This window comes from Neovison vison, chromosome 14 (assembly GCF_020171115.1).
Source record: "Neovison vison isolate M4711 chromosome 14, ASM_NN_V1, whole genome shotgun sequence".
Taxonomy (NCBI): Eukaryota; Metazoa; Chordata; class Mammalia; order Carnivora; family Mustelidae; genus Neogale; species Neogale vison.
The window spans coordinates 13788927-13816907 of NC_058104.1; the positions used below are offsets into that span (position 1 = coordinate 13788927).

General features: G+C 48.5%; 1 protein-coding gene across 5 annotated transcripts in view; it reads left to right on the plus strand.

Annotated features, from left to right (window-relative positions):
• Positions 1-613: 613 nt before the first annotated feature.
• AUTS2 (activator of transcription and developmental regulator AUTS2) overlaps positions 614-27981 on the plus strand; it is a 1076911-nt gene continuing 1049543 nt past the window's right edge. For all 5 annotated transcript variants that reach the window (XM_044232669.1, XM_044232673.1, XM_044232671.1 and 2 more), the window contains exon 1: positions 614-922. In XM_044232669.1, the coding sequence (XP_044088604.1) occupies positions 614-922 (309 nt within the window). The remainder of the gene's footprint in view (positions 923-27981) is intronic.

The window sequence follows — 27981 nt, forward strand, 5'->3', positions numbered from 1 at the left end:
TCCCGCGGCCGCGTCCCCTGAAGGTCCGGGGGCCCGGGACTGAGTTCGCGGCGCGGCGGCGGGGGCGCTCCCGGCGGGGGGGGGGCGGGTGAAGTTCGCGGCCCCCACTTTCCCGCGACCTTCGCGGCCGCGCTGTCGGGGCTGGGGGCCGGCGTGCCCCGGGGGCGGGCGCGCGGCGGGGCATGGCCGCGGGGAGGGCCCCGCGGAGCCGCGGCGGCCCCTGATCAAAGCGTCCCGCTACCCTGATTTATCGCCCGCCCGGGAGTTATTTTTCCGCCTCCGGAGCAGACCCGCGCGTTCGGCCATTACTTTGCTCGGCGGCGGGCGGGCGTCTCCGACCCGCGCGGCCGCGGGGAGCCCCGCACTCGGGCTGCTCGCCGCTCGCCCTCGCCCGCGTGCCCCCTCCCTCTCCCCGCCCCTTCCCCCTTCCCTTTCTCCTCGCTTTCTTCCCCTCTCCGCCGTCTTTCGGCCGCCGTCTCCCCCGCGCCCGGCTCGGGGCGGAGGGACGCCGAGGCGGGGGAGGGAGGGGTCGGTGTCCGTTTTTCTGTGCGGCCGCGGCCGGAGCCTGTGGCGCGCGGGCGGCGAGCGGGGGGCTCCCCGGCGCGGCGGAGCCATGGATGGCCCGGCGCGGGGCCATGGACTCCGCAAGAAGCGGCGGTCGCGGTCGCAGCGAGACCGGGAGAGGCGCTCCCGGGGCGGGCTGGGGGCCGGCGCGGCCGGCGGCGGCGGGGCCGGCCGGACCCGGGCGCCCTCGCTCGCCTCGTCGTCGGGCTCCGACAAGGAAGACAATGGGAAGCCCCCGTCCTCCGCCCCGTCCCGGCCCCGGCCCCCGCGGAGGAAGCGCCGGGAGTCCACCTCGGCCGAAGAGGACATCATCGATGGATTTGCCATGACCAGCTTTGTCACTTTTGAAGCGCTGGAGGTAAGGGGACCCCTCCCCCGCGGGCCGCCTTTATGCGCGACCCCCTCGGCTGCGCCCGGCCCCGCCGCCCCCCCCCCCCGCCGCGCTCCGCTCCGTCTGTCTGTCTGTCTGTCTGGGCCGAGGGCTCCTGGTGGGGGGGGGGCGGGGGGCGCGGGCGGACGGGCCGCGGGAGGGAACCGCGGAGCCGTGCCGGGGCTCCTCGTCGCCGCGTCCTCGCTCGCCTTCCCCCTGCGCCCCCTCCCCTGCCCCCTCCGCGGCGGCACGGGGTCCGGGCACCACAACAATGCGCCCCCTCCGCGGAGAGCTGTGCCCCTGCTCCTTCCTCGTCGCCCTCCCCAATCATGGCTCCTTGGCTGGGGAAGTCTCCGGCCGGGTTCGGGGCGCCGGTGCACGGCTCGGGGTGGGCTCTCTGCGGGGCCAGACGTCCGAGCGCGCGCGGCCGCCCGCTCACACCTTCCCTGCTCCGGCGTCCTCGGGGCTGGGCCCGGATGGGGCTGGGGGCTCCCTGGCCGCCCCCCTCTCCTGCTCCTTTTTTTTTTTTTTTTTTTTTTCTTTTTGGTGAAGCTGGGGAAGGGGGCGTTTTCTCGGCTGGGAGAAAGGAGGGAGGAGGGGAGCGAGGAGAGGCTGGAATATCCCTGTGTTCCGTGGGGGCTCGGTTGCCGAAAGGGTTAACTATAATATCCTCGAGACACAGAGGCCCGCGTGTGTGTGTGTGCGCGCGCGCGTGTGTACATGAGCAGTTTGGTTAAAGGACAGAAAAAGGTACGCCAGGGAAGGCTCGTGGGAGGAAAGAAGAAAATCCTGGCTGCTCTCTGAGGGCTTGTCACCGAATTGTCCCTCTCCCTCTCCTCTTTTTGTGTTTTCCTTTCTTTTTTTTCTGATTGGCTTTGTGTGTGTGTGTGTGTGTGTCTTTATTCCTTGGGCACCTGCAGCGTTCATTTCCAAATGCACATTTTCCTGCCAGCCCCCCCCCCCCCCCGCTCCTGGGGGTGGGGGTGGGGGGAGGCTGTCCAGGGGCCTGGGCCAACCCCACTTACCTGGAGGGATCAGAGCTCTGCTGGCCTCCGTCCCTGGCCTCTACGGATGCAGCCCCCTCCCCCTCCCTGTCCCCACCCCCATCCCACCGTCACACAGAAGGCTTTGAGATTCTGCAGAGTTAGTCCCCCTTTCTGGGCCCCAAACCCAGACAGGAGTTGGTTTCCAGCCGTTCGTGCACCTGATGTGCTGGTTTGAGGTTCCTGAAGGAAACTTTTCCCTTTCCCCTGGGTTTTCGGGCTGTTGTTACGGTGTTGTTAGAGACGGTCAGACGCGAGCTTGGTCAGTGACAGCTTACAGCTCACGTGCAGGGAGCGTCCGGGTCCAGACCGCTGGGTCTGCGCGCCGGGTGGGTGTCAGGTTGAAGTAGTTTTCGAAAAGGAAGCCTTCCTGTCGGGGCTGTCCTCTTCTGCTCGAACTGCTTTTTGGTTGGGCTGCTGGTGGCGATGGCGGGGGACGGTGGCCAGCGGCTGGGGAGGAGAGGAGGTGGGTGCTGGTGGCATTGCTGGCCACCGGTTTTGATGTCAGGGATGGAATCAGTCACCCTTGGGTCCTGCAACCGGTGATTTATTGGCTAAAATGGACCTTACGCGAATATTTTGAATGTTGAGGCTCACCACTTATTAGGATAATTCTGACTGTGGCTTTAACTTCGCCACGGTGGGAGGGTGCCGTACAGTGGGACCTCTCTCTTTCTCTCTCTGTTTCTATTGGTTTCTCTTTCTCCCTTTGAAGTAGGAATCGAAATGGCAGCATGTCCTGATAGGAAATGCTGCCTAGTCTGTGGCTGGTTTAGGGCATTCTGTTGCAGAGCTGGTTACAAGTGGTTCTGCTTTCTGCGTGGTGGTTCTGGGTGGCCGTGTGGCCCCTCACGGTAAGTAAGTAAGAGGGGCCCGCAGTTTTCCCAGGAACACTTGGAAGGCCAAGTAGAGGTGGATGATGACTTACACTGTTGGTTTTTTATTGTTTCTACTTTTAATAAGTAGATATTTGACTGGGGTTGAGAGGGACACATCTGTCAATTTAGCTTTTGAGACAGAATGTGCACATTCTGGTTTTTGGGGGTTTAAAAAAAACACACAATTTTTCGAAAAGAACATGTTCAGAGTGTAGCGTTAATAACATTCCTTTCCCTGCTGTGGTTATTTTTTCTGCTACTTTTTCCAGATTCAAAACCCAGGTTACTTTGGTTAGCGGAATGCTGTGCTACCTTCATATTTAAATATCATCTGCGTATCTGTATGTAGGCCTAAAAGGTCTAACTTTTTAAAAAGTTTCCTTAAAACTTCACAGAAAATTTTCAACATACACAGAAGTAGAGAGAGCGGTGTAATCAAGTCTGACACTCCCAGGGCGCAGGTTCGACAGCTGCCAGCTCCGCCTGCTCTTGTCCATCCGTATCCTACCGGCCCCCTCGCACACGGGATGTGAGGAATAAGGAAATACTTCTATATGTATCTCTAAATGGCAATGGCTCCCAAAGAAGACCCACCAGGAACTCAACAGTACCGTGATCACACCTAAATAAATTGACAGCGGCCCCTCGAAAATCTCATCTGTTCTGTCCGTGTTCACACTGAAGAGGCCTGGCGTTTTAGGAACGATAGAAGTCAACTTTTCAGATTAAAAAACACGCTGTGGCGAATAAAAAATCATCCTATATGTCTGGTTTGGAGGGAAAAGTTGGGTCTGTGTGCTGCTAATTACCTCCGCGCCCCTGTTGGATGGGCAGACGTGTGCGTGTAGCGATCATGAGAACCTCTGGCGTCTCACTGTTGTCGGTTGTCCAGATTTACCAGACTGTCACCACGAAATAGGAGGATTTATTGGGAAATGGGCAAGTAAACTATGAACGTGGACAGAAATAGGTGTTAACGGAGTGCTTATAAATGTTACGAATTACAATAGATGCCAAGAGTTACCCTAAGTACCTAATGTGTTCTTGTGCCTTGTGTTGAGAAATGAAGTCAGCCGGCACCACGCGTGCTCAAGGCTGCTGCTCGTGTGGTGTGATAAGAGACCAGAAATCCTGGCTTGCACAGCTGGGCTCTGGCCTGTGCTGGTTCGGAGCAGTAGCTGGCAGGCTCTGGAGGTGTGCACTTACAGTGTTAATGGACTCATTGTTTGACCCCATGATTTTGTCCCAAGTCGCTGCTTTTGACTCCCCTTTTAAAGAAGGGGCTCCTGGGTCGTGGTGACGTGGCCTGATAAAAACTGTGGTTCCACTAATACTGCAGTAAAAGCAAGAACCTTGCCCAGTGAGAACCTGCATTTTTAAGTTGATTATTTTCAGTATTGCTTGGTTTTTATTTAAGATGATCAAAGCTGGAGGAGTGGTTGGAGAAGTCCCACGCTTTATAGGCAGGGAAACCGGCTGAGGTAGTTTCATATTCTGCAGGGACACTTGTCTCAAGTAATTGTGCCCTGAAGTTCAAGTGTATGATTGTGAAGAGTCTCAGGAGAGGGGATGAGAGGGTCGGTGAGGAGGCTAAAGTTGAACGTGGTGTTCTTTTCATTACGCATTTGAGAAGCACATTTACCGTTTGGCTAAGATACTGTTTATTTGAATATGCTTTGAATGGTAGGAGGAAAGCGAATGTCCCCAGATACCATGTGCCTCTTTTTTTTTTTTTTTTTTTTAATGCCTTCCAGCCAGTGAAGTATAAATGGGAATGTTAGGGTTCTAGTACTGTTTGTACCCTGATGTGCCAGATAATACTGCCTTTCTGTTCTCATTTGGGTGACTTTCTGCGTAGTCTTGATTAGGAAGACACAGGAACACCATGGCTGAAAATTTCACTTTGCAAATCCATCATTTCCCATTCCTGTTACGCGCTGGGTTTTAAGGGTAGCCTCTTCTGTTAGAGGGACCGAGGGAAGCAGAGATCAAGTTGGTGGGATTAGTAGAGAGGAAGCCAGTTGGAGCTTTGCAGGCTTGTGGAAATGAAGGAAGACTTATTTCTGGTGGCTGGGATCAAACCGAGACTTCCGTGTGGTCTTTATTTCCCAGTTGTTCCAGGGCTTACCTGTACGTCGGGCAGCATGGATAAGCTGTGCGGGATTTGGTGTACTTACGGCATACCGTAATTTACTGGGGTCCAATCTCACTTTCGCTTGTTTAAAAAACAGTAGTCACGTTCCTTGTATCAGCACATGTTTGTGGAGTGCCTAGACAGAGTGGAAAGAAACCTAAAATCATGTGGCATCTTGAAGGCGTGTGTAGTTGATAAAGTAAGTCCAGCGCCTATTAAGTGATTTTGGAGCGGGAGCTCGAATGTCTAGTAAGTGCAGCGAGCCTTCAGAGAGGAGTAGTGAGATCCATGGAGCGCTTGGGAGGGCTTCTGAGTGAAGGGGGGGGCCTCGGACGTTGAAGAGGTTTGGATAGATGGGGCGCAGGGGGATCCCGAGGAAGCACAGAACCGTGAGGGTTGAGAAGGGGCTGACTGATCAGGCCTTGGGGGCAAGGGAGGGCTGGTAGAAATGAGTTCACAGAATTGTGTAAGGGGACACCTGTGTAGACCCATGCTCCAGGCTTGGCCCTCCGAACTAGTTGACAACTTGGGGAGATGACGTTCTAAAAGCGCAATTTTCTTCATCCCTTTGTTGAGAGGTTTAGACTAATTTTAGAACAAAGGTACTCAAGATGGAAGGGAAGCTAGCTAGCTCTGCTGGATGTTCCTAAGTTGTGTTCCAGATCGAAAAAATGTGATCTGTCCTCAAGTAGTTTTGGAACTTGAGGGGGAAGACAAAATGAAATGGGTGTCTTGTTCTGCCAGAATTAAAAGTCTTTTTATTATGCAGACGTGAATTTTGAGTATCAGAGAAGGCGGTGGGTGCTATGTGCCTTATTCCTAAACTTATTTGACCACAGGCACTCCTGTTCTTGGCGTGGTAATCCGTAATCCGGTATGGGGAATGCCGGGAAAGGTCTCCAGGGTGCCTTCCAGATCTTGGAACTTGGTGTCTAGGGTGAATGGGCTGGTGCTGGGCGATTGGGCCCAGAAGTTTGGGGTTGGAGTGGAGGATGCTGCTTAAGTGGGCGCTAAGGGGAAGGGGGGATGTAAATAGTGACCACTAGTCTGTGACGTCTCCTGCTCCCCTGTCCTGCCTGGTGCCAGTTCTTTCATTGATTGTTAGCAACCCCACCGTGAGGTGAGTGTTGATGAGTGACTCTCATCAATAGCAGACCCGACGCAGGAGCTCTGATGCCACCAAGCTGCCCTCTGGCCCGTGTGTTTCATTTTCTTTTGGTCCCTTCTGGCTTCCTGTACGGCTGCTTTTAGCAAGCTGGCAAAGACGGTTGGATGACAAAGGAGGTTGACAGTGACGTTAAAATGAAGGTTTCAAATTATTTGCCTTTTGCTCACTTGTGAATGAGGTGGTCAGAGCCCTCCTGCTGCACGGCCAGGGACAGCTGTAGAGCGCTGTTTTCGGTGCGTTTTTTCCACTTTCTGTCTTAGGAAGTTTGGGATGGCACGGCGGAGTCATGGGTCACTTCCAGCGTTTCGCTTCTGAAAGTACGCCTAGCCCTAGGGTCTGAGGGTTTTCTGAGTGGCGAGGAAGTTTTCGTAAAAGGAGGAGTGGGAATCGTTCTTGGTTATGAATCGAGGCGTTTTGCTGCAGGTGGGGAAATTGAGTCTTTGACTGGACGAGGCAGAACCTCAGTTCAGGTGTGTTCACGAGAGATGAGGTTGAAGATGGTGACCTGATGTTTCCGTGTGTTACTTGTTGAGATTGACGCCTTCGCTGCTTTTTTGGAAGTGGGGTGGGTTAGAAATGAACCCATGAATTTAAAAAAATGAATCACAAAGTTAGTGATTAGCCTTTGATCCTCTGATGGTGTTCTCTTGAAAAGGGGTTAAAGAAGCCCTGAGCATTCACCAGGGCCACGGAGGGTGATAAAGTTCCTGTACTTCCATACGGCAGTTACCATGTACTGTGAGAAATAAATGGCGATTATTTAGTTTGAGAGAACGTTAGGACTAGATACGTCCCCAAACAGAAAATAATAGTTGAGGCCAGCTGTTAAGGAATAATTTAGGTCCCAGAGGCTACAGGCTTTGGAAGCTGTAGTGTTTCTTGATGGGAGGGTGTGTGTGTGTGTGTGTGTGTGTGTGTCCACATGCAGAGGGTGGCGGACGGTTGGGTTAGTGGTTTTACATTTTATTTTACCCGCATGGTATGATTAGTCAAATACAGTAAATGTAGCCTAATTATGTGACGGTGCCTCATGCTAGAGGCATGAAATAACTTTTTTTTTTTCAGGGTTAGGATTGAACCTAATATCCTATAAATATAGGAAAAAGAACTTGGTAATGGGATGGCAGCTGTTCATTTGAGGAAGTTCTGGAAAAAAATGAGGTAGATTTTGACATGGAGATTTGAAGACCGTCAGGGAATTGAAGTTTGGAAGAGCGAGATGGGAATTAATTTGGTGAAACCCAAGACGGGAGAGGGTCAGAAACAGTTTAGGGACACTGTTGGCTGGTTCAGAACTGTTGTTCTTATATAATCTGTACCTGTTCCCTGACTAGATGCTTGCAGATCTCTAGGCCCCTTGGAAGAGGGGCGTAGAATTTTAAGGCTGGTGAGAGCCTGAGTTTGTCTTTGTTTTTCCAGGTCTGAACTGTGTTCTTCCTTCATTTTTTTTCTAACAAGCCTGCAGGGTAGGGGGATGCGGTCCGTAAGTTATCACTGTAAGGTCATGGAGAATAGGTCCTCTTTATGCTCTTAGTAACAAGGAGGGGGGAGAGTGGGTTTCATATAGGCTGAGTGTCTTTGCTTGCTTAGGAGGAGACCAGACAAGTGTGAGCTTCTGGGGCTCAGCCATCTTTAGGTCTCTGGTTCCATCCTTTGGAAGGTGACCTGGACCCTGAAAGCATGTGTCTTGCTGCTTTTCTGGGCAGGTGTTCACAGATTTGCGTCAATAGTGTTCTCATCGTGGGATCTGTTAGATGCTGTACCTGCCCGCTGCTTGCCTCCCTCCTGCCTTCCCTCCCTCTCTCCACCCCTCCCTCCCAACCTTCTTTCCTTCTCTCTTCTCCCTCTCCTGAGGTAGAACTATCAATTATAAATGCAGTTGCTAAAAGCTAATGGTTTTAGGAAGTTGTAGATGAAAGGTGGAAACTTCAAATCTCCACACTTTTATTATTTGAGATTCACCTGTCTAAAGGACTCTGTTGTGAGGGTAAATTGCTTGCCACAGTTTTCTGGGCCGTTACAGCTCATCATTCTGATTTCTCATTCATACTGAACTCCGGTCAGAGTTTGACTGCGCAAACACAAATTACCGACTTGTACATACCAATATATTTTTAAGACTTGACTGTCACTTTGGCTTGCCACTGTACCTCCTGGTGTCATCTCTCCTTGGTACCTTTATTAAGAGTCTTGGAAAGCCCAAGGGCAGTAAAATGGAGTCATGAGAAAAGAAGGGAAAAGCCCACAGTTTGTAAGTAATAAAAAATGGCTAATGCAGGTTGGGATTCAGTTGTGGCAGAAAGCCTTAAAATCGCAGATACTTTGTGATTGGTGTTAACCGAGGCATTTTGAGATGACTGGACTAGGTACGGAAGCACAGCCTGTGAAGACAGATTGTGACTCTTGGTTATATGGGTGAAATCTGATACTTTTCCAGTGGCAGGGCTGTCTGAACCTGGTGAGGGTTTAAGTCAATGCCAGGGTCAAGTTGTGATGGTACCTGAGGGACGGCATCATCCTTGCCCACCCCCACACCTGCCTGCACCGCGGCGCCCCAACCTCCCGACCTCATGTTAGGTTTCTGCAAAGTTTCCGAGGGCAGTGATATCTTAGAACTCGGAAAGAGAAATGAAGAGTCCAGTATTGCAGTTACCCCTTGATAGTTACACCAAAGTAGACGTTTTTGGGTTGTTTGCTAGGGTCCCTGCTCACTTATGCTTGATGGCTAAAGGTTGCTGGCTAAAGGTGGTTCAGTGAATATTTTTCTTTAGTTAAAAACGGAGTAAGAAAAGACATAAGGAAGAATGAAGATGTAAGTGAAGCCGTGGTCAGGGATCGGCTTCTCACTTCTTTTCCAGCCACGTGTGAGGTACGCCGACGTTCTGCCTGTTCTCTCTGTATGTGTTCCATGGATGGAAGTAATGAAGGGCCCAGATTGCGCCGTGCTAAGAAATGATTATTTATGATTTTGTATCGTACAAGTGAAATTAGACTTTCACTGGGGCAAAAGGGGAGACAGGTGTTTAGTATTGTGCAAAGTTGGCTCCTTGCTCAGTGCTCCTGGGTATTTGATTACTTGACAGAATTGTATTTTGAGATGAATAGGCAGACCTACATCTTTAGGAGGTGTTATCCTTAAGTTAGGACCTCAGCGTCTTTCAGAGCAGCTTCTTAATCCATTTCACTCCAGCCTTGTTGGCTGATGTCCTTCCCAAGCCGGGAGTGGCATTAGAGGCACAGATGTTGTCTTTAGTGATGTCGTTCTGCCTCTCATTTTGCAAATGAAAACACTGCCCAGAGGGTAATTGACCTGCTCTAGATCCCCCTGGGAGTTGCGGCTCTCACCGTGACCCAGTGAGACTAGGAGACTGCTTCTGCTTTGTAGCTGGATTCCCAAGGACTGGGAACCTAAGAAGGAGGTTTCATAAAAGCAAAAATAATAATGCAAGAGAGGAAGAATGCCCATGATTCTAAAGCTTCCTGTTTTTTTTTCTGAGAAATTTTCTGATTATTACTCAGTATCAGGAACCTTATAAAAGCATTCTGCTTCCCTCCCAGTGTATCACCTTGTAATTCGTTGGCCTTTGTCTGTGGGCACATTAGTCTTTTCTAAATACCCCCCCCTCAATAATGTAGATGAAAAAGTAAATATTAGGATGGTGGTATGAGGGTTTCTCATTTTTGAATGTCCAAGGGAAAGATGCAGTAGTTATTTGGGTATAAGACGAACGTAATATGGGCCACTTAAAATGTTGACGTACTGTGTTTGGATATAGGATTTTCCTTGGTAACGCAGAGAAACTCAGAGCCGCTAATGGCATTGCTAGCAGAATATTTGAAGTGAGCTTAGGAGTATAGTTGAATTAAAGTCCCAACCAAACTTTTCTTCTGAAGAAGAAAGACTCAAAATTATTAAATCCATATGATGTGTTGGCTAAGGCATCTTGCCTGTTTATTGCTGAACCAGAAAATTTATAACAACTGTTTGTCATGTGTATATATTTATAGCCATTCATATAATGAAAAGAAGTTTTCATGAGATTGTAATAACATATCAAGATGGATGTAATTAAAACAGAAGCAGATTGACACCCCGAATTAAATGCAAACCATAAACCAGGATACCTGAACATCGCGCCTCACATATTTGCTGAAGGGGGCAGTCAGCCAAATATGCAAATAAAAAGACATTGATGAATTTCCCTGGGTGTGTGTGTGGTTGCAGAGAACCCAACTATTTTATTAATCTTTTATCAAGCATTGTTTAGGTTTGCAGCAGCAATGGAATGTATTAATTTGGCAGACCAAATAGCTTAGGTCCAGAAAGTAGGAAATAATAAGGAGACATGATTGATACACTGCTATAAATAACAGGCGACTGACGAGGGGCTGTGTAATCTTTAGATCTGTGCTCGGTGTCGGTAATGGAGTTGTTAGACCAGGAAGCTTGGGTTGAACTTCAATCAGGGAAGCTGCCTCCCATTTAAAATGCAGACCTACCTATCTCCAGCTACACTCTGAACTGGTATGTTAACAAAATTAGTGTGAATCGAATTTTTATAAATTGGATCAAATGTACCAAGGGAATCTTACTGTGAAAAAGATGAGTCTTTTTTTTTTTTTTTAAAGACATCAGGTAGGGTACCCCTCTCTGCAGGGAAGCTGGGATGTTGGGAGAGGGGGTCTCTGTAGAGGGGCATTGCTTTCCTTGCGACACTTTTTCTGCGTGTGTTCCCTCTGTTCCTGGAAGAAAGTGACTGTGAGATTTGCATTTTCTGTTCAGGTTTCATACCTCACTTGGTCGGAGCTTCCAGGAATAATTGGTGGTGATTTGAATAAGCCCGCATCATTCCGATTTCAGAGGGCGGTTTTCAAGTGCATGCTGAGGAGGGCTTGTGGCTATGAATATGGATATGATTTTCCTGTCTGTTCCTTGGGGAAGTCCAGGCATGTCATAACCACTTCAGAGTCATGATTGTATAGAAACACCGTACCTATAATTTTTCGATATGACAGTTCAGTTTTAAAATTGTAAAGATGCCAAGTGCAGGGCTGTATTGTTATTAGGGAAGTCGGTGACATCTGTTCTATCTTGTTAACCAGGGGAGGAAAAATGCTTTAATCAAAACATCTAATTATGCCCTCTCAACTGATGAAAGATCTTTTGCTAAATTTTTGAAATTGGCCTTAATGGAAGAAGCTGGCCTCTACAGAACTGGGAAGTGAATTTACTCTTTGTATTTTGAAAAACTCTTACCCTTCACCATGGTGACATAGGATGTTTTCATTTTGTCACTTTGCTCTTCTACTGTGGTTGAAAATAGATATTATCAGAAGTTGTCTAAGCCAGCATGAAGTTTTCGTGTGTGTCTTCTGTCTCACGCCCATAGCGTATGAGGCCCCAGAGGGAGTTCTACGTGCAGTCGCGAGCCGAGGAGAGGTGGTGGCTGAGGTGGGGGGTGTGAGCAAATGACGGTGACAGGTGAGAGGCAGGGAGGCAATTCAGCCTCTGTTCTGCCAGCTGCGATTTCACACCTGAATGTGGAAACCTGCTGTGTCAGACAGTTGTGCTTTAAAATTTGTTCTATTAGTCTAATATAGAACTGGACCAGATTGTTCCGGGTCACTTTTCGTCGAAGGATCCTAGCTGTTTTTAAATATTGATTCCAGAAGCATCTCCTGTGTTTAAGAGTAGTTTCATACAATATTTGAAAATACCAGTAAGTGTTTGACTCAGCCTGTCTACTCCGCTCCTAGCTCCCTTGATCACTTCTTAAAAAATGACAGTGTGGCTGACTCCTTCAAATCGGTCGTACTTCAGAACCCACCCAATAAAGCCATCCTCTTATCTGTATTTCAGTCCACAGTTGGTTTTATCTGCAGCTGTTTTGTTCCCAGAACCCCAGAGGATGATGATGATAACATTTATTGATAGTTTGTATGTGGGATATGGATTAGGTCAGAGAAATGCCTTATGTCTTAGCTTTGAGAATATTTCATTATTTTGAAATGATTTTCCCATGGTTTGAGATCTCGGGGCCAGCCTGAAGAAGTTTCTGAAGCATTGACCATGACACCGTGTACTCTGTTTTATTTGGGATCTGTCGGGAAGCTCAGGGGCTTTTAGTTTTCCCTTGCTCTGTTATATCCTCCATAAGGGCTTCTTGTGTGTCCCTTGCGAGTGTGACCGGAACCTTGGAAAAGAGAGCCAGGGTTTCCCCTCAATTTCTAATACATTGTTTTGTTTTCCTCTGTTCTCTACCTTTAGCCTCTGTACTTTGCCTCTTTGTGTCATTCTTGGGATATTTGAAGCTCTCAGGATTGTTGTCACTTAATATTCCACGCATGGTGCTGTTTACAGCTAACCTATTCATACAAAAATTCCACGGAAAGACATTTTTGAAAAGGGAACCACTGTTTACAGAGTGTTTACCCTGGGCCAGGCCTTGTGCTCAGAATTTTGCATTCATTATCTCTTGGGAGCTCCCTCATGGGGAAGAAAGAAAGAAAGAGGAGAGAGAGAAAGATGTCCCTACTTTACAGTTGAAGCAGCTGAAGCTCGGAGAGGTGAAGTCCGCTGCCCGGCGTCCGTCCGGAGAGAGGCGGGCAGCACTGCGGTGTCTGCTGACCTGAAGGCTTGTGCCCTCGTCCCTTTCTACCCTTCGTTTTACGACAGGTTCATCTTGAGAGAGAGAGTTCTAGATGCGTCTCTGGTAGGCCATGTTTGTGCCTTGCTGCTGAAACTTGTCTTGGTTATGAAGGATTTTTTGAGATGCGATTATAGGATTTAGGGAGGGGAGAGTACCTCACCATTTGGGGGGAAATTATTTTCTTTTTCAATGCGGCAGCTCACAGTAGGCGATGGCATCTGCAAGTATATTTGCTGTTGGGTTGTTTGTTTGCTTTTTTCTTTCCCTCTCTTTCTCTCTCCCTTTCACTGTTGATCCCTGTATTAAAATCGGAGCTTTTCCCGGGTCGCATTGCTCAGGTAGATTTTCAGCCTTTGTCCAGGGCCAGGGCTCGGGCTCACAGTGTCGAGGAGGACGGTGTGCTGGTCCTTACACTGAGTCCTTCCGTGAGCTTAGCTAATTTCGTACCACAGCCCCCTGAAGCAGGAGGGTAAAATTGGAGAAGGCACTGGCACCCTCTCAACAGGTTACTGTGGGCATAGGCTTGTTTCCTGCTATAGATTCCTGAGTCTTCTGTCCTGTCTGCTTTTCTTTATTCTAGGGAGTCACTTCTGTGTATTCTAGGAAGTAACTTCTCTTGGCAGTAAAACAGACCTTATGGCTAGCTTTTTGTTTTTGTTTTTGTTTTTTTTTGAACTAATAGGTGCTCTATTCTTCTTGATGGAAAACCATATGAAATAGTTCTTTACATTTCTTGATATCTGTGTCTTGAAGATACCTGGTGACCAATAGAGCATTATTTCCTCTGTCGTTTCTGTCCTTATTCCGAGCACATTTGCAAATTGTTCCCCCCCCATTCGCCATTCTGCCCTGTAGAGGTTTGTTTATGCTACAGAGTGTGTAATGAACGTGACTGTTAGATTTGCTTCTTGTGGGAATCCCAGCTGTGATTAGAGTACTGTGCGTCCTTGTAAAGCCTCCTCCTCCCCCTGGGCCAAGATGGGCCTCACAAGTTCATGCTCTAGGACTTCAGGATTCAGACCTGGCTGATGACCATCCCTTGAGGATAAACACACACACACACACACACACTCTAATTGGGCCTGAAATTTCACGAGATTTCTTGGTGAATATGAAGATCGGTCAAGTTAAACATTTCTCTGAACAGTCTCATGTTTTGAAGACAGGAGGCAGTTTTTTTCTTGGAACTGTCTTTCTCTGAGACATGCAGTTTTGCCTCTCTCCCAGCTGCTTGAGTTGAGCACAAGTTCTCCTTCTGCACATCCAAAATGGAAATACGGTAGATTTCAGTTTTTAGCCCAGTTTGTGATTGTAGGGGAGACCTAAGTCAAAGCATGTCTTTTAGAATTTGACTATAAAAACCTGGTGTAATGGGAACCTTACCTTCAAGTCCAGGTTTTAAAAGCGATCTCTTACACCTGAATTTTATATATTTGTAAAATATGAGTTCTGTATTACCTTTAGGGCCTGTCTCAAATTATGAACACTCATGTAGGAATTGTGTCTTTTCCCCTTTGTGTTGTTCCTTGTCCCTTTGGCGGTTTGTAATACACCCTTGTGATGTTTTCAATTAAGGGGCTGGTAGAGATGGGTGTCGGTTTTGCTGCAGGACCGTGGGTGCCCTCTGTTTCCTGGGTACAGATGGATGTGACTTTAGCTTTTGTGTTAGAGGTTTCTACATCTGCTGGCCACATTTCATCTGTACCCTTATTTCATTTAATATGGTGTACCTGGGGGATTAGGGACAGAGAAATATGTGTGCTCAGGCTGATTTGGAAATTACACTGTTGAAATACAGCCCATATGGCCACTGTAAAATGGTTAGTACTGCATATAATTGCCTTCCCAATGATGTGCTTTGTCATTACTTCCATCTTCCAAGAAGCGCTCCTGTAGTATGCTGACAGCAATGGCGTCATTAGAAAACATATGGACAGGCAAAGGCATTAAATTGTCTTTAGTTTAAGGATTAGATTACAGTGTTAGAGGATGGGTCACCACGTTTCCAGTTGGTAACTCTTGTTTAGTTCAGCACTGCTAGTCTGGACGCTGTAGATTTGCAGAGGTCCTGCTGACTTTTTGGTTAGTGTTTTTTGTATCTTCCCTGCACTTCTGAGGAGGTCTTCTAGCTGTAAGACCTCCTCACAATATTGTAGCCAGTTGGCTTTTCTGGAGTGTTTTCTTCAAGTGTGCCTGCCTCCTGCAGAGGGCTTCCCTAGGATGCTCCCTCCGCCTGTGTTTCCCTGCCTGTAAGGTCATTGGATGGAGAGATGAGGCAGTGGAGTCCGGAAGCCACAGGTGGCCGCCATGTTGCCCAGATTTATCTCCTCCATCGTATGTCACCGGTCTCCACGTGGGTCCTGAGGCCACCATCCTTCTTCCTTACCCCCGACACCCCCTTAGAATCAGTGAGAGGCGGGTCCCAGAGGCCCAGGGACCATGTGACGGCACGGAAAGAGACCCTCCGACCAACCCCTGGCCCGTGGAGTTGGGATTTTTTCCCACTGGCCATTCTCACACGCCTGCTGTTTGGTTGTAGATGTTTTAGGGGCACAGCAGTCCTGGGACATGATATGCTTTGAGTTTTCAGGGTACTTGGTGCAGCTGTCAGTGACTAGTAAGTGCAGTCACAGAATGGAAAGTCACTCATCAAATTTAATGTTTCCCTTTGGAGTCTAGCAGGAATAATGTGGATGGGGCGAGTTTCTGAGCAGTAAACGACTTTGGAAATCATTTGTCCAGGGTTTTGGCTCCTCCGGGGGACGCTGAATCAGCTGGGGGGGTGGGGAGTCCTGACCTCATTTAACCAGAGCTCTGCCTTGACCTGTTTCACATATTAGGGTAAGGTTCTCTTTGGGAAGTAAGGGGTATCTGGGGTCTTTGGTTTATTTTCTTATTCAAGAAATGCTTATCGGTCACTTCTAGGTGCTAGGCAGGCACTGTTGTAGGCACAGGGAATGACGGGGTGACTAAGAGAAACCGCTATCTGCAGTAATAGAGGTTGTATTTGTAAACACAGAAATCTGTTGGGTGGTGACGGGCTTTTTAAAAGCAGGATAAGGATGTGGTAGTGAGTCGTAGGTGCGAGCAGATGTGAATTTTACAGAGGGTAGTTTAGGTGGGCCCTCCCGGAGGTGGTGGTATTTGAACGGAAACCTGAAGAGGTGAGGGAGCAAGAAATGTGGATTCTCAGGGGCAGAGGGTTCAAGGAGAGGGAAGGCTTGCAGGCGGAGTGGCCTGGGGTGTGGGGAGCTGTAGGAGGCCACCGTGGCGGGCGTGGGGCCAGAGGGCAGGAGCGGGGCCCATAGGAACGTTTTAAACCAGAGCGATTGAAGAAGTTTAAAAACAGCTGAAAACAATTGTCCAAAGCCTTCATTTCCCAACTGAAAAAACAAGTCTTTGAACTTCCCCACGATCACCCAACTGGTGTTAAAACCAGCCCAGGTCTAGAACTCAACGAGCTGTATGCCCTCATGGGAGCTTCAGGATGTACCTTTGGTGGCAGCACGTAGGAGCCGTGGGACATCTGTTTCAGGGGCCGGAAGACGCGTCTCCTCTCCTGTTCACCGGTGGGTGTGCGTCTTCTGAAGGAGGCACTTCACGAATATGCAGAAGGCCAGGGCCCAGGCCTTATCGACTGGGAAATAGCTTTGTTCTTCGGGGCCAGAATCCTCCGTCCTGTGGGTCATTGTTTGATAACGACAGCAGTGATAATGACAGTATTTGTCACAGGCTCAGTGCGTGGGATGTTCACTGTAGCCGGAACATTATCACATTTAACCCTCACAGCAACCCTGTGGGTAACGGGGCCCTCCCTTTAGAGATGAGGGAGCTGTGAGCTTTCAGTGGCGCTAAATAACGTCCGTGGTCTTGTGGCTCGACTCTCTGATCCAGGGTGTCTGCCGCCTCCCTGGGCTGGTCTCTGTTAATCGTTCCCTGGAGCATGCAGTCTCCACCCCATCTGAAGATGGTTCTAGAGCTGAGCCCCGCGAACATTAAGGTCCTGTTACAACCCACTTGCGCGTCTGCAAATGCTTGATGATGCGGAGGCTTGCACGGCCGTTCTGGTTCAGTCCTGGCGGCTCGGCTTCTCGTGGGTGGGTTACTGGGCAAGCAAATGCCTTCCGTCTTTCGGAACTGAAGTTGACTAGAGTGTTTTCCAAGACCTGTACTGTGAAGAGTGTTAACAGAGTTTAGGCCAGTGTTTTCAAGTCAGCAGACCCAGCTGAGTTGGTTGATTTTGTTCTCTTCCAGTGAGGTGGAAGCCCCGGACCCCGCTAGTGACTATACGCCTCCGGAATGTAAAAATACCATTTCTTTTTTTTTTTTTTTTTAGGCTTATTTATTTATTTACTTGACAGATAGAGAGCACAGGTGGGCAGAGTAGCAGGCAGAGGGAGGGGGAGAAGCAGGCTTCCTGCCAAGCAGGGAGCCCCACCTGGGGCTCGATCCCAGGACCCCGAGATCATGACCTGCGCCAGAGGCAGCCACTTAACCGACCGAGCCCCCCAGGCGTCCCGTAAAAAATCATATTTTAGTTCTTGTGCTTTTGAGGACCAATATATGGTAGGTAAGCTTGCTTTAAAATATAGCTGTGTAAAACATAACTTAACCAACAGCCATGGACCCACCACTAGCTTTTCCCAAACCTATGGTAAAAACGTATTTACCATACTTTTCTTAAAATTGCAGGTTATTTTTAGTGTGTACGGTCTGAAGGGGAAGCGAGTCAACTGTATGGTTTAGAGTGGAGGATTCTTAAACTTAGCTGCATGTTAGAGTCCCCTGGGGAGCTTTGAAAAAAAAGTCCCCATGCCCACGGGAGGGTGGAGGGAGCCCCTGTCCCATCATCAGAACCTTACAGCGGTCCCCAGGAGATTGCGCTGTGCAGTCAGGGTAGAGATCCTCTGTCGGAGGAAAGTGGCCGTTTTCTTCACTGGTTTTCTCAGATGCCCAGTACCAAGCCACGTGATTGGCGAGCGGTACTCCCTGTCTTTTTCATTTTCTCCAGTGAGCCTTTTCATGTGGTCTGCTCTCCAAGGTTCTGAGGACTGGTGTCCTGGGGTCCTCCTTTCCTGACGCCGCTTCCCCCCACCCTGACAGAGATGAACTGGAGATACATTTACATCTTTGTTCGAAAACATTTAGAGATGAGGAATGCGGCATCAGAGAGGGGACTGAGACATGGTTAAGTGGGATGGGCTGGAAGTTACCGTCAAACTGCCTTAGAGGTCAGTGGGGGGACCCAGGGCTTCATTGAGAAAACTCGGAGTGACGTGTCTCTTTACAGGAGGCTCCGAGCCGTCGATGGCAGATGAGAGCTTTGGGCCCCGAGTCACAGTGTTACCAGTCCCATGGGGTTAGAAAGTACAGTAAGGTGTCTAATGCCGGCAGAGTGGCCAGCTGTCTGTGGACACATCTGAGGCTGTGACATTTTTCAGAAGTATTGCCGACTCTCGATGGTTTCGGGCCCGATTATCTCCTGTGGCCTTAGCGTTCCGGGGCCCCACGCCCCAGGCGGTGTGCTCAGCCCTTCTGCGCACTCACTCGGTCAGTAACGGTTATGGAATTCCGCTTCATGCCAGGCACTGTTTCGGCCACTGGGGTCTGTAAACAGAGCCCTGGTGTCAAGGAATGACGTTCTGTGGGGAGAGGGCTGCTGTCACACACACAAGGATGGTGTGGCCGAGCTGTGATGCTCCTTTAGGAGCGCTCTGGGCAGCCATTTGGCAGGTAGGAAGCGTTTTTGCCTAATTTGGCTTAAGTTTTTTGGTTCTTAAAATCATTTTGGTTCTTAAAATCATTTGCTTTCACAAATGTATTTCTTCAAGAGAGGCTAAATGCTGGGACATTAGAGTTTGGGGGAACTTCTGGAATCCGTTGAATTTTACCAGTTACCAGCTTAAAATGAGAACGAAAAATATGTATCGGGTGGGGTTCAAGTTTAGGGAGGGGACTGAGGAAATCACGGTGCTCTGCTCTCTTTCTGCTTCAGGTGGAACCCCTAACCCACCTGGATGCTCGTAAATTTGAAGGAAAGGAAGGCGGCAGAAAGGGAAAGTTGAGCCAGGCCTTTTCAGGTTCCTTTCCCTGGAAAGACTTAGCAGTGAAGCTTAGCTCTGTCTCCATCTTCCACAGCGGTCGAGGGCATTGGGCACTGACGGACACCACTGGGTCTCTGGTAGAGGGGATGCATTAGACATGATTTTTGGAGTCAGTCAATAAAATGGATCTTGAGCAGAAAATGTACATCGGGTTTGAGGGAGAAAATACTGAAACAAATCTTACAGCTTTTGGGATAAGTGGAGGAAAAAAACCAAACGAGTGGCAGATAGGATTTCCTTGCTGCCCCATTGTCTCCAGCACAGAAGGAGCTCCTTCTACCTGTAAGCTCTTTGGAAAGAATCATCTCCAGTAATAAGAAAGCAGATATTAACTTTTGGACCACTAAAGTGGACTTTGACTTGAGTGTGTGAAAGGGTGGGAAATGAGATTTTTTGTTCTTGTTTTTCAAAGGCTGAGAATGCCTTCTTTTTTCCAGTTTTGCCTTTCCTGGGCTGTTTGGAAACCTGCTGGTCCCGCAGGACTGTGTCCAGGTAAATAGAGTCCCTCCTTACGTGTGTGTACCTGCCCGCAGGGACTTATTTTTGGAATCAGGGCAGGGGCTTTCTCAGAGTTAGGGAAGTGAAGATTGTACCAGAACTCTTCCAGACCTCTAAGATCGTTTTGTTTCTCCTTTGATTCGGAAGGATATGAAACTGCTTGGTGTCCGCTTCAGCCTTATCTCCGGCATCTGCTCAGGGCACTGATCTATTCTGTAACAGCAACAACAACTAGCGTTTGTTGGGCGCCTGCTGTGCGCCCAGGTACTGCTCAGGTTGCTGCGATGGCTTTGTGTGACCCTCACTCACAGGTCCGGGTGGCAGGTACGGACCCTGTTTTGCAGAAGAGGAAACAGCTGCAGAGTTTCCACCCAAGGTCACAGAACGTGGGGGTGGTGGACCCCACACGTTGTGGCTTCAGAGCCTGACTTGAACCGCTGCACCACACGACTGAGTAAATGCTTCTGAAGTGTTTTATTCCGATGTTCTTTTTTTTTTTGTCCCCTTCTTAACCCATCCCATGCCCCCAGGCATGTTTTCAGAGGCCTCAGTACTCCGCCTTAGGCTGTCACCTTATTATGGCTGAGAAAATCGAGATCTAGAAGCTCATGTTATGTAACTGCTCCGTCCGACCTAGTGAGTGAGGATATGCAGCCCAGGATGTCTGATATGTAGGTCACAGGTTTTCCCACTGTGCTGTATTGTTCCATTGCAATTTTTTTTTGAACTGAACTACAAATTTACAAATTTAATTTGTGTCACTCCTGTGGATGAACTAAATTAAAATAGCTACGTACTGTGTGCTTTTGCCCTAGGGAGGAGGGTGGTAGGCCTTTTAGAAACGAACATTTGCCTGTGGGGTTATCTGACCTACTCCTGAGGACCCTCTCCCCAGCCTTTGGTCCGCTTCCTTAAAAAAGTGGAGCGAAAGTATTCAGAGGGAGTGTCAGAGCCGTCCTCAGACTCGAGTTGCTGTGATCTGAGCATTCGCAGCAGGGCAAGTGTTTGTTTTTAGATTTAAATTAGTTGTATCCCGCCAGAGGGTAAAGTTAAAAAAGACCTACCTGAAAAAAAGACCTAAATGCACGCCTTCTTTAGTTACATTTCCTTGTCTGGCAAGAAGACTTTAAAAAGAGGGTGGAAAGAACCACCTTGATTCTTGGTGTTTGGCTTTTTGTTTTTGTTTGTTTTTTCTTTGGGGCCTGTGATTCCTTTTGTTGTAACCTCTTTCCTTGGCTAATGCTTTGTTTGAAAACAAGTGCTCTGGTATTCTAAAACAAATTATCCAGCGCTCCCCGATTGTGCTCTGAGATAAAAGACCCCAGGGTAGTACTCTTTCTATCTTTGAATTGCTCTTGTCTGTGCATGCCCAAAAGCAAAATTCAGTTTACTGCGCGGTTTCCAGCCCAGATTAATGGGGTTATCTAAAACGAGAGAACGGGAATTTGAAAGTGGAAGTGTGGATTGTGTTTAACCCTTCAGAGGCGCCTGATGGGAATCTGGTCTAGAGCAGGTAGCAGAGTTTTTGAGCTCAGACTTCGTGCGTTTTTAGCTAACTGACTTTGGTTTTGTCCTAAACTTCTGGAAATCTAAACTCTCAGTGCCAGAATGATGAGAATAGAGTAGGGCAGGCTCCCAGAGGGGCTGTGGAAAAGCTCAGGTTCAGATTTTGCCAATGACCCCAAATCCCAAGTGGCCACAGAAAGAGTAATTTGTAGTCACAGGTTCTGTTCTTAAGTTTTCCGGATGAGGTTCCCAGTACAAGACCTTAGTAATCATCACTTAATATCAGCGTCCTTCCAGGGGAGATGTGATCGTGGGGGAGAATATTCATAAAAGCCTTGGCCAGGTGTTTCTTGTATTTGATGAGAGCGCCCTTTCCCTTACTTAAAGCTTCTGTAAAACTTTTCTAAGTAATTACACTTGGTCACCCACCTTGGGTGTGGAGAAGTGGGGTGGCGTGGCTTTAGACTGTTGGGAACACAGGTTCTTCTTTCCCTGTGTGGCGGTTTTGAAACCGGGGCTTGCACACGGTCACTCCCCGTAGCTTGTTAAACATACGGATCCTGGGCCCCGTTCCTGATCTTCTGAAATTTAATCCCTGCTGTGTGGCGCTGACACAGGGTTTTAACAGCACCCCCGCCCCCCAGTTCTTTTACAGCAAGCCCCCTGCACAGAAGTTTTGGAATCTCTGTTTTGGAAAATATTTTTGAGTGTCGTCTTGGGGCATTGGTAGTAGTAGTAGTGGTTTAAGATAATTTCTGTGCTACCAGACCTCTTCTGAAAATAAAACACTCAAGCCTGTTTGGTTTTACAACCTTATATATTATGAGGTAGAGCACATTTTGAAATAAGTATAGTGTTCAGCTCAGTGAATTATCACAAAGTGAACAAACACCCAAGTAACAAAAACACTTGATTTTTATTACGTTCTTCAAATTCACACTCTACCGCTTCTCTTCACATCCCCGCAATAAGGCGTGTGAGTAAAAGTGGATAGAACGCTGTGGTAAGGTACAAAGAAAAAAGCCTTCTGTCTTTCTGTACTAGTTTGTTCGTAATCATTCTCATTTCCGTCAGTTTTGGTAATACTAACTTGGTGTTGTTGATCCTTGTTTTTGATTCAGCCTTTAACTCAGTTCCTGACAGTGACTGCCAACACTTTCGGGGTGTATCAGGATTAAACCTTAAGGTCTATCTTTCTTGAAATCTAATTCACTGAAAATATTCTCATGATAGTTTTGAAAAATGTCTAAAGGTAGATTTCCAGCCCTGGCAGTTACTACTCTAGTAAACAAATGGGTCTCGCCAGTACTGCCTGGGTAGCCGGGGAAACACGTTTCAGGAGCCAGATGTCTTTATCTTGGTACAAGAGGAAAGGTGGCTTCTTCGTTAACCGAAAATAAAAGAAGTCACACCCTCCTCTCTCTCCACGCTAGAATACTCTGTCCTCCAGACCCTTTCCATTCAGAGCATTTAAAACCAAAGTTAATCAAGTTTGCTCAGGGCTCATTTTCCTGTCTCCTTTTCCTTTCCTTTTTTTTTTTTTTTAAAGATTTTATTATTTATTTATTTGCCAGAGAGAGAGAGGGAAAGAGAACACAAGCAGGGGGAGCAGCTGACAGAGAAGCAGGCTCCCTGCTGAACAAAGAACCCGATGCGGGACTGGATCCCAGGACCCCGGGATCATGACCTGAGCCAAAGGCAGACCCTTAGTGACTGAGCCACCCAGTTGTCCCTCCTGTTTCTGTTTTCTTTTGATACTTAAGAATCATTAGATTCTTAGTGGGCCAAGTCCTAGGTGTAGTGAACAGCAAGCTTGCTGGATTTCTTTGGAAGGGGATGCTTAATGGTGAAGGGACCTGCGGCAAGCCCCGTCCCTGAGTTGTGCTGGCATGAAGGGGGGGAGCTGTCCTCGGCTGCAGGTCTAGTGACTCATAGTTACGTGCCAGCGGCTGCTCATCTGTGCTTCCCTGGCGGGCACGTGGGTTCTGTGCATGGAAGAGCCGCCCCCCCCAACCTCACACTCCCCCATCCTGGTTATTCCAGTATCAACTGAGCAGGTGACAAGACTCCAGTCACCCTGCCTGAACGGCTTTCCATCTTTCCAAAAGTGCACCAGCGGCTTGTTCTGTTACCGTACATTGATTAGATAAATACTCCTGGGTGCACAGAGGAGCCGGAGTCTGTTGCGGCTCTCGGCGCTTAGCTGTCCGTCCGAAGACCCCGCGGCCCGTTTCCTCCTCCTCCTCCGCTTGATCCTCTTCCCCAGCCAGAGGCTCCGAGGGGCAAGGAACGTAAATTCTGTGACCTCTGCTTTCGGGCGTGTGTGAAGCAGGATGGATGGCATCACGCCCTTTGGTGTCGTGTGCCGTGGGGGCAGGGCCCGGGGCGTGTGGATGGCAGGAGCACTCGGGTGATTTAGACGAGAAGGTTCTTCCTTGCTTTGGGGTTGTGGGACCTTTGTCTGCCCCCTTGAGCTCCTGGCAGAAGTAGATTCAGGAAGGTCTTTCAAATTAGCTTGACTAATTTTTACAGGAAAGGGCGCTTCTGGTGTTGAAGTTGCCCTGGAGTGTGGTGTCAGATGGGGACCACAGAGCCTCCGTGACACTGGGTCCCAGCGTGCTCGTTTATGTGCAAGTATCCGTCACAGGGCAGGGACTGGAGAGATGGTCACCATTGGGGCAGATGGCTGTCGTGGGCAGTGCAGGGACAGCCGTTGTAGTCGTGGTGGTCTGCTGGGCTCCTTTTCATTCTTCGGCCGGGGGTAGGACTCGCCAAGGTGAACACATGTAGATGAAAACCACGACTGAGTTAGTGTTACCCAAGCTGTCAAGCACCTCGGTAATGGGAGTGACTAGTACACCAAGTGTGAAGTGACCAGTGTTTTCCCGTTGCACGCAAGGCATTCCAGAAGGGTCTGAATAGGGAAAAGAGGGGGGGTAGGAGGAGAAAGCGTGAGACTGGAACGTAGGAAAGTAGGCCGTGGAGAAGACACTGTGGACATGATTCTGGTGTGAACGGAGTGCCCTGTGGAGAGACGTGTGATGGCCGGGAAGTGTTGACAGGTCAGCAGCTCCCGACGTCTGCTGCGAAGCAGCAGCCTCGTTGACCAAAGGGACATTGTGGAGCTGTGACATTAAAGAGATGGCGGGGAACCTTGTCGCGGTGTGGCTGGTGGAGACCCTCAGTAGGGAGGACTGTGAGAGGAGGCACAGGGAGATCTCTTAGTGTGTGTCTCTTCCCACTGACTGTGCGTAATTAGTTGGAAATGACATTAACCTGAGCGTAATTGTAATTTTGCGTAGTAACAACATACCAGCTGTTCACTGTGTTCTTTCCTGGCGGTGTGATTTAATTATTTTTTGTTATCTTTTAAGCTCTAATTGTATGTTGTGTTTCCCTTTGACCCCTCCTTGCTGCCTTGTCCGCAGCGCCCACAGTTTGGCAGTAAATGTCGTTTCAGCTGCTTTGGTGCCCGCTCCGTGCTCCGTGCTGAGGGCTCGGACTGCTCTTGGTTGTGCAAATCGGTGGGCTGCTTAGAAGGCCACGTTGGGAAGTTACCAAGACGGAGGTGGGTGACTGGAGACCTTGCTGTGTTTTCGGGATCCTCCAGAAGGTTTTAGCTTATGAAATAAGTAATGTGGATGATTCCAGGCCTGTCAAAGGTGCTGAAAATATCAAGTGAACAGACCGAAAGAGAAGTTAATTACTGAACAGTGATTGCTCGGATATAACCAATTATTGGATCATTAAATGTTTATTACCTGTTATATGCTCCTTTCCCCCATAAGGGCAGTTTCTTTTTTAAGTCATTAAAACAGAAATGGGATTTTTAAAAAAAATTCTGCTTAAAAAATTTCCGCAAGACTGAAGTATTAAAAAGGTCTTGTGTGATCTGACAGCTGAATAGCCTGTTTTTCTTTGGTCTGTTGAATTAGTAATTAATGCAATGTATCGCCTAAGCAGAGAAAATAAGATTAGTTTTGCTTAGAAAGAAAACAAAACAAAACATTAACCCCTGAATGCAGGTTAATATTAAAGTGTAATATAAAAAAGTGTAAGAAGAGTCGAGTGTCCTTGAATGATAAGATGCTCCGTGGTAACGCTCATTTAATCAATTCATTCATCACTTTCTTGAGCACCGACATTGTGTTTACAAGGGATGGGTTCTGTAAATACAGGGGCCGGGGGGCCCGGTGTCCTCCTAGAGACTCTGGGCTCACAGAGCCGTTAACCAGATGCTTCGTTGTTACTGAAATGTCCCGGCAGTGGTGTGAATGGGCATAGGTACGTTCTGCGGGGCCGGGGCGGTGGTTATGGAGACGGGACTTTCGGAGGCCACGGTGTCTTGTGGATTAACAGCAGGTTCTCCGGAGTCCCATCCCGTGGTTCACATCCCAGCTTTCCGCGTATCGGGTTCGTGTCCTTTTACCTCGCCGTGTTCATCTGTGAAGTGGAGGAATAGTAATGCGGGGTTGTCGTGGGGATGACCCGAGTTCTTAGGTGCGGTGACCACGTGCAGCGGATCCTGGGGGGGAGGCGGTGGGGACAGGGCCGGTGTCATTTTCATGGGCTTGTGCAACAGAATTCTTTCTTGGGGGAAATGGCAATTTAATTGGATGCTAAGGAACAGAACGATGGTTCAGGCATTTCTTGTATTGTCATGTGTAACCACATGCTTAATTTACAATGCCTGCAATCATGTGAGCTTATGTAGCACCGCTGTCAGAAGATTACAACAGTTTATTCTCGGAACAGCCCTCCGAAGCAGGGAGACTGTTTATGCACATTCTCTGGAGGTGCGAAAGGCGGCAGAGAGCAGGGCCCTGCCAGGGACTGGCCTTTAATTGAGGTGTGCTTGGAGCCTGGGTCTCTTGTGGGTAAATTAGACCAGTAGAGAGGCAGCTTTTCAGTCTCCTAGATTTTATTTGTAATTCTCAGTTAAAAAAAAATTGTATTTGTGAGCAAGTACGTTCTGATCAATAAATTACCAAGATGTTGTCTGTGGGCTTTAGCAGTAGTGAAACTTGTTCGTTCCTCAGGTAGCAGCTCACGGGCCGCCGAGTGTCCAAGTTTATAATGGGGACAGTGAGCATTAGTTGGGCGCTTCCTGTGTTCTCGGCACCGTTAATTGTCAGACACAGAAGTTCTCGCTCTTGCCGGCCCCGTTGTACCGATGAGGGAGCGAGACTGTGAGATGCTCCACGACCTGCCTGTGGTGGCCGATCTTGGGCCTGGGCTCTTTTAACGTTTGCTTTAGATTTATGTAACCATTTCATTTGGATTTATGTTTTACAACAGCCCTTTGAGAAAGCTAGCTTATCTCCATTTTGTAGGGGGAGAGGGACGTGTGTGTGAGAAGCTGATGTGTCTTGGTGAGCTTTGTTGCGACCAGACAGGTGGAGGTGCCTGTTTCGTCCAAGACGGACCGCCCCAAGCCAGGCTCTCCTGGGCCTCCAGCCGTGGAAGACGAGACCTTCTGATCCATGGACTCTCGCAACGTCATCTTTCGGAGGAAACTTGGAATCTGAACAGTTCTTTGAGTCTCTGTAATTCTCGGGTAGTTTGGACTCAGACAGACGTAGATGTCTTGGGCCCACTACTTCCAGGCACGTTGCCGAACCTGACTTATCTGGGCATCTTCTATGATTTTTATCTGGCGTCCTGGTTCCTCCGCTCTTCAGGGTTGTTCCGAAGATGATGCACGTAAAGTACTTAGCGCTAAACCAAGGGTAGGTGGAATTCTCTTTAACTGGTTCAAGCCAGGCGTCACCCGGGGAAGCTGGGCCGGGGCTAGAAGGCCGGCCTGACTCCCCTGAGCCCAGGTTTCCCCCAGCGCTGGGCCATGGGCCACGTTACTGGGATGCGGAAGATCTTATCACAGTGAGATGTCCTGACTCCCCGGAGAAACTGTCAGACCTGATTCTTTCTCTTGCTCATCACGCTGTCTTCTGTATGACATACAGTGGCTCTAGTAAGGAGTTTGTTTTCATGAAGTAATTTCCTCAAATAACTGTGGATGGTAGACTGTGAGCAACCCGGACCCGGGGACAGTTTTCTCCCTGTGCTGTTGGGGGGTGTGGGGGGCTAGGGTACCTGGCACTTCATTTATTGTGGGGAGGGAGGAAGGAAGGAACAGTCCCACTGAGCTGTAGAAAATGCGAATGAGAAAGGGAACAGGATTTTTCATTTTCAGTTTTGTAGGGAAGCGGAAATTGAGGCTCCTGTTCAGGTAGGTTAAGCCCAGTCTCTTAATCACGAAGTCTTAAAAATTGGGCATAATTTACACCCTTGAAGGTGTTGGCATATGTTCTTCTGTTAAGAACATATTTTTATTGTAAAAGAGAATTTTATCCAGGTCAAGAATTTCCTCTAAATTAGAGCATATTCATTCCTTTTTTGTGGTTTGAATCTGTGGTGTCAAAACTTGTCAGGAGGGTTTAGCAGAGCCGGGCTTCTGACTTTATGGCGTTCTCACTGGCAGCTGTAAACTAGCCACGGGGAAACGTCTGGTTGTGAACCACTGCGTGACCTTTCAGGGAAAACAAAACAAACAGACAAACCACCCAACACACTGATCAGATTTTTCTTTTTCTTTTTTTTTTTAAAGTATCAGGATTGTAAACTGTGGCACTTAACATCTTGTCTGGCCCACTTGGGATGGTTCAGACAGTTTCTGAAATTTTTCTGTTTCTGTTTGTGCAACACATGGATGCATATATCCTTTTAAAATAACATATTATTTTATTTACATAAGTAGGCAGAGAAGCAGGCAGAGAGAGAGAGGGAAACAGGCTCCCTGCTGAGCAGAGAGCCCGATGGGAGACTCGATCCCAGGACCCTGAGATCATGACCTGAGCTGAAGGCTAACCCACTGAGCCACCCAGGCGCCCCTGTAATATTGTTCTTTAAATTCATCCATTCATTCTTACCTATTTGTCCCTTGAGTGGATGACGATTAGTTACTCATGGGGCAGTGATTTTCCTAAGAACCCGTGCATAGAAACCAGAATTAACACAATCTTTGCCTACTCGTGGCGCCCCCCCCTCGCCCCACGAATTCACAGTC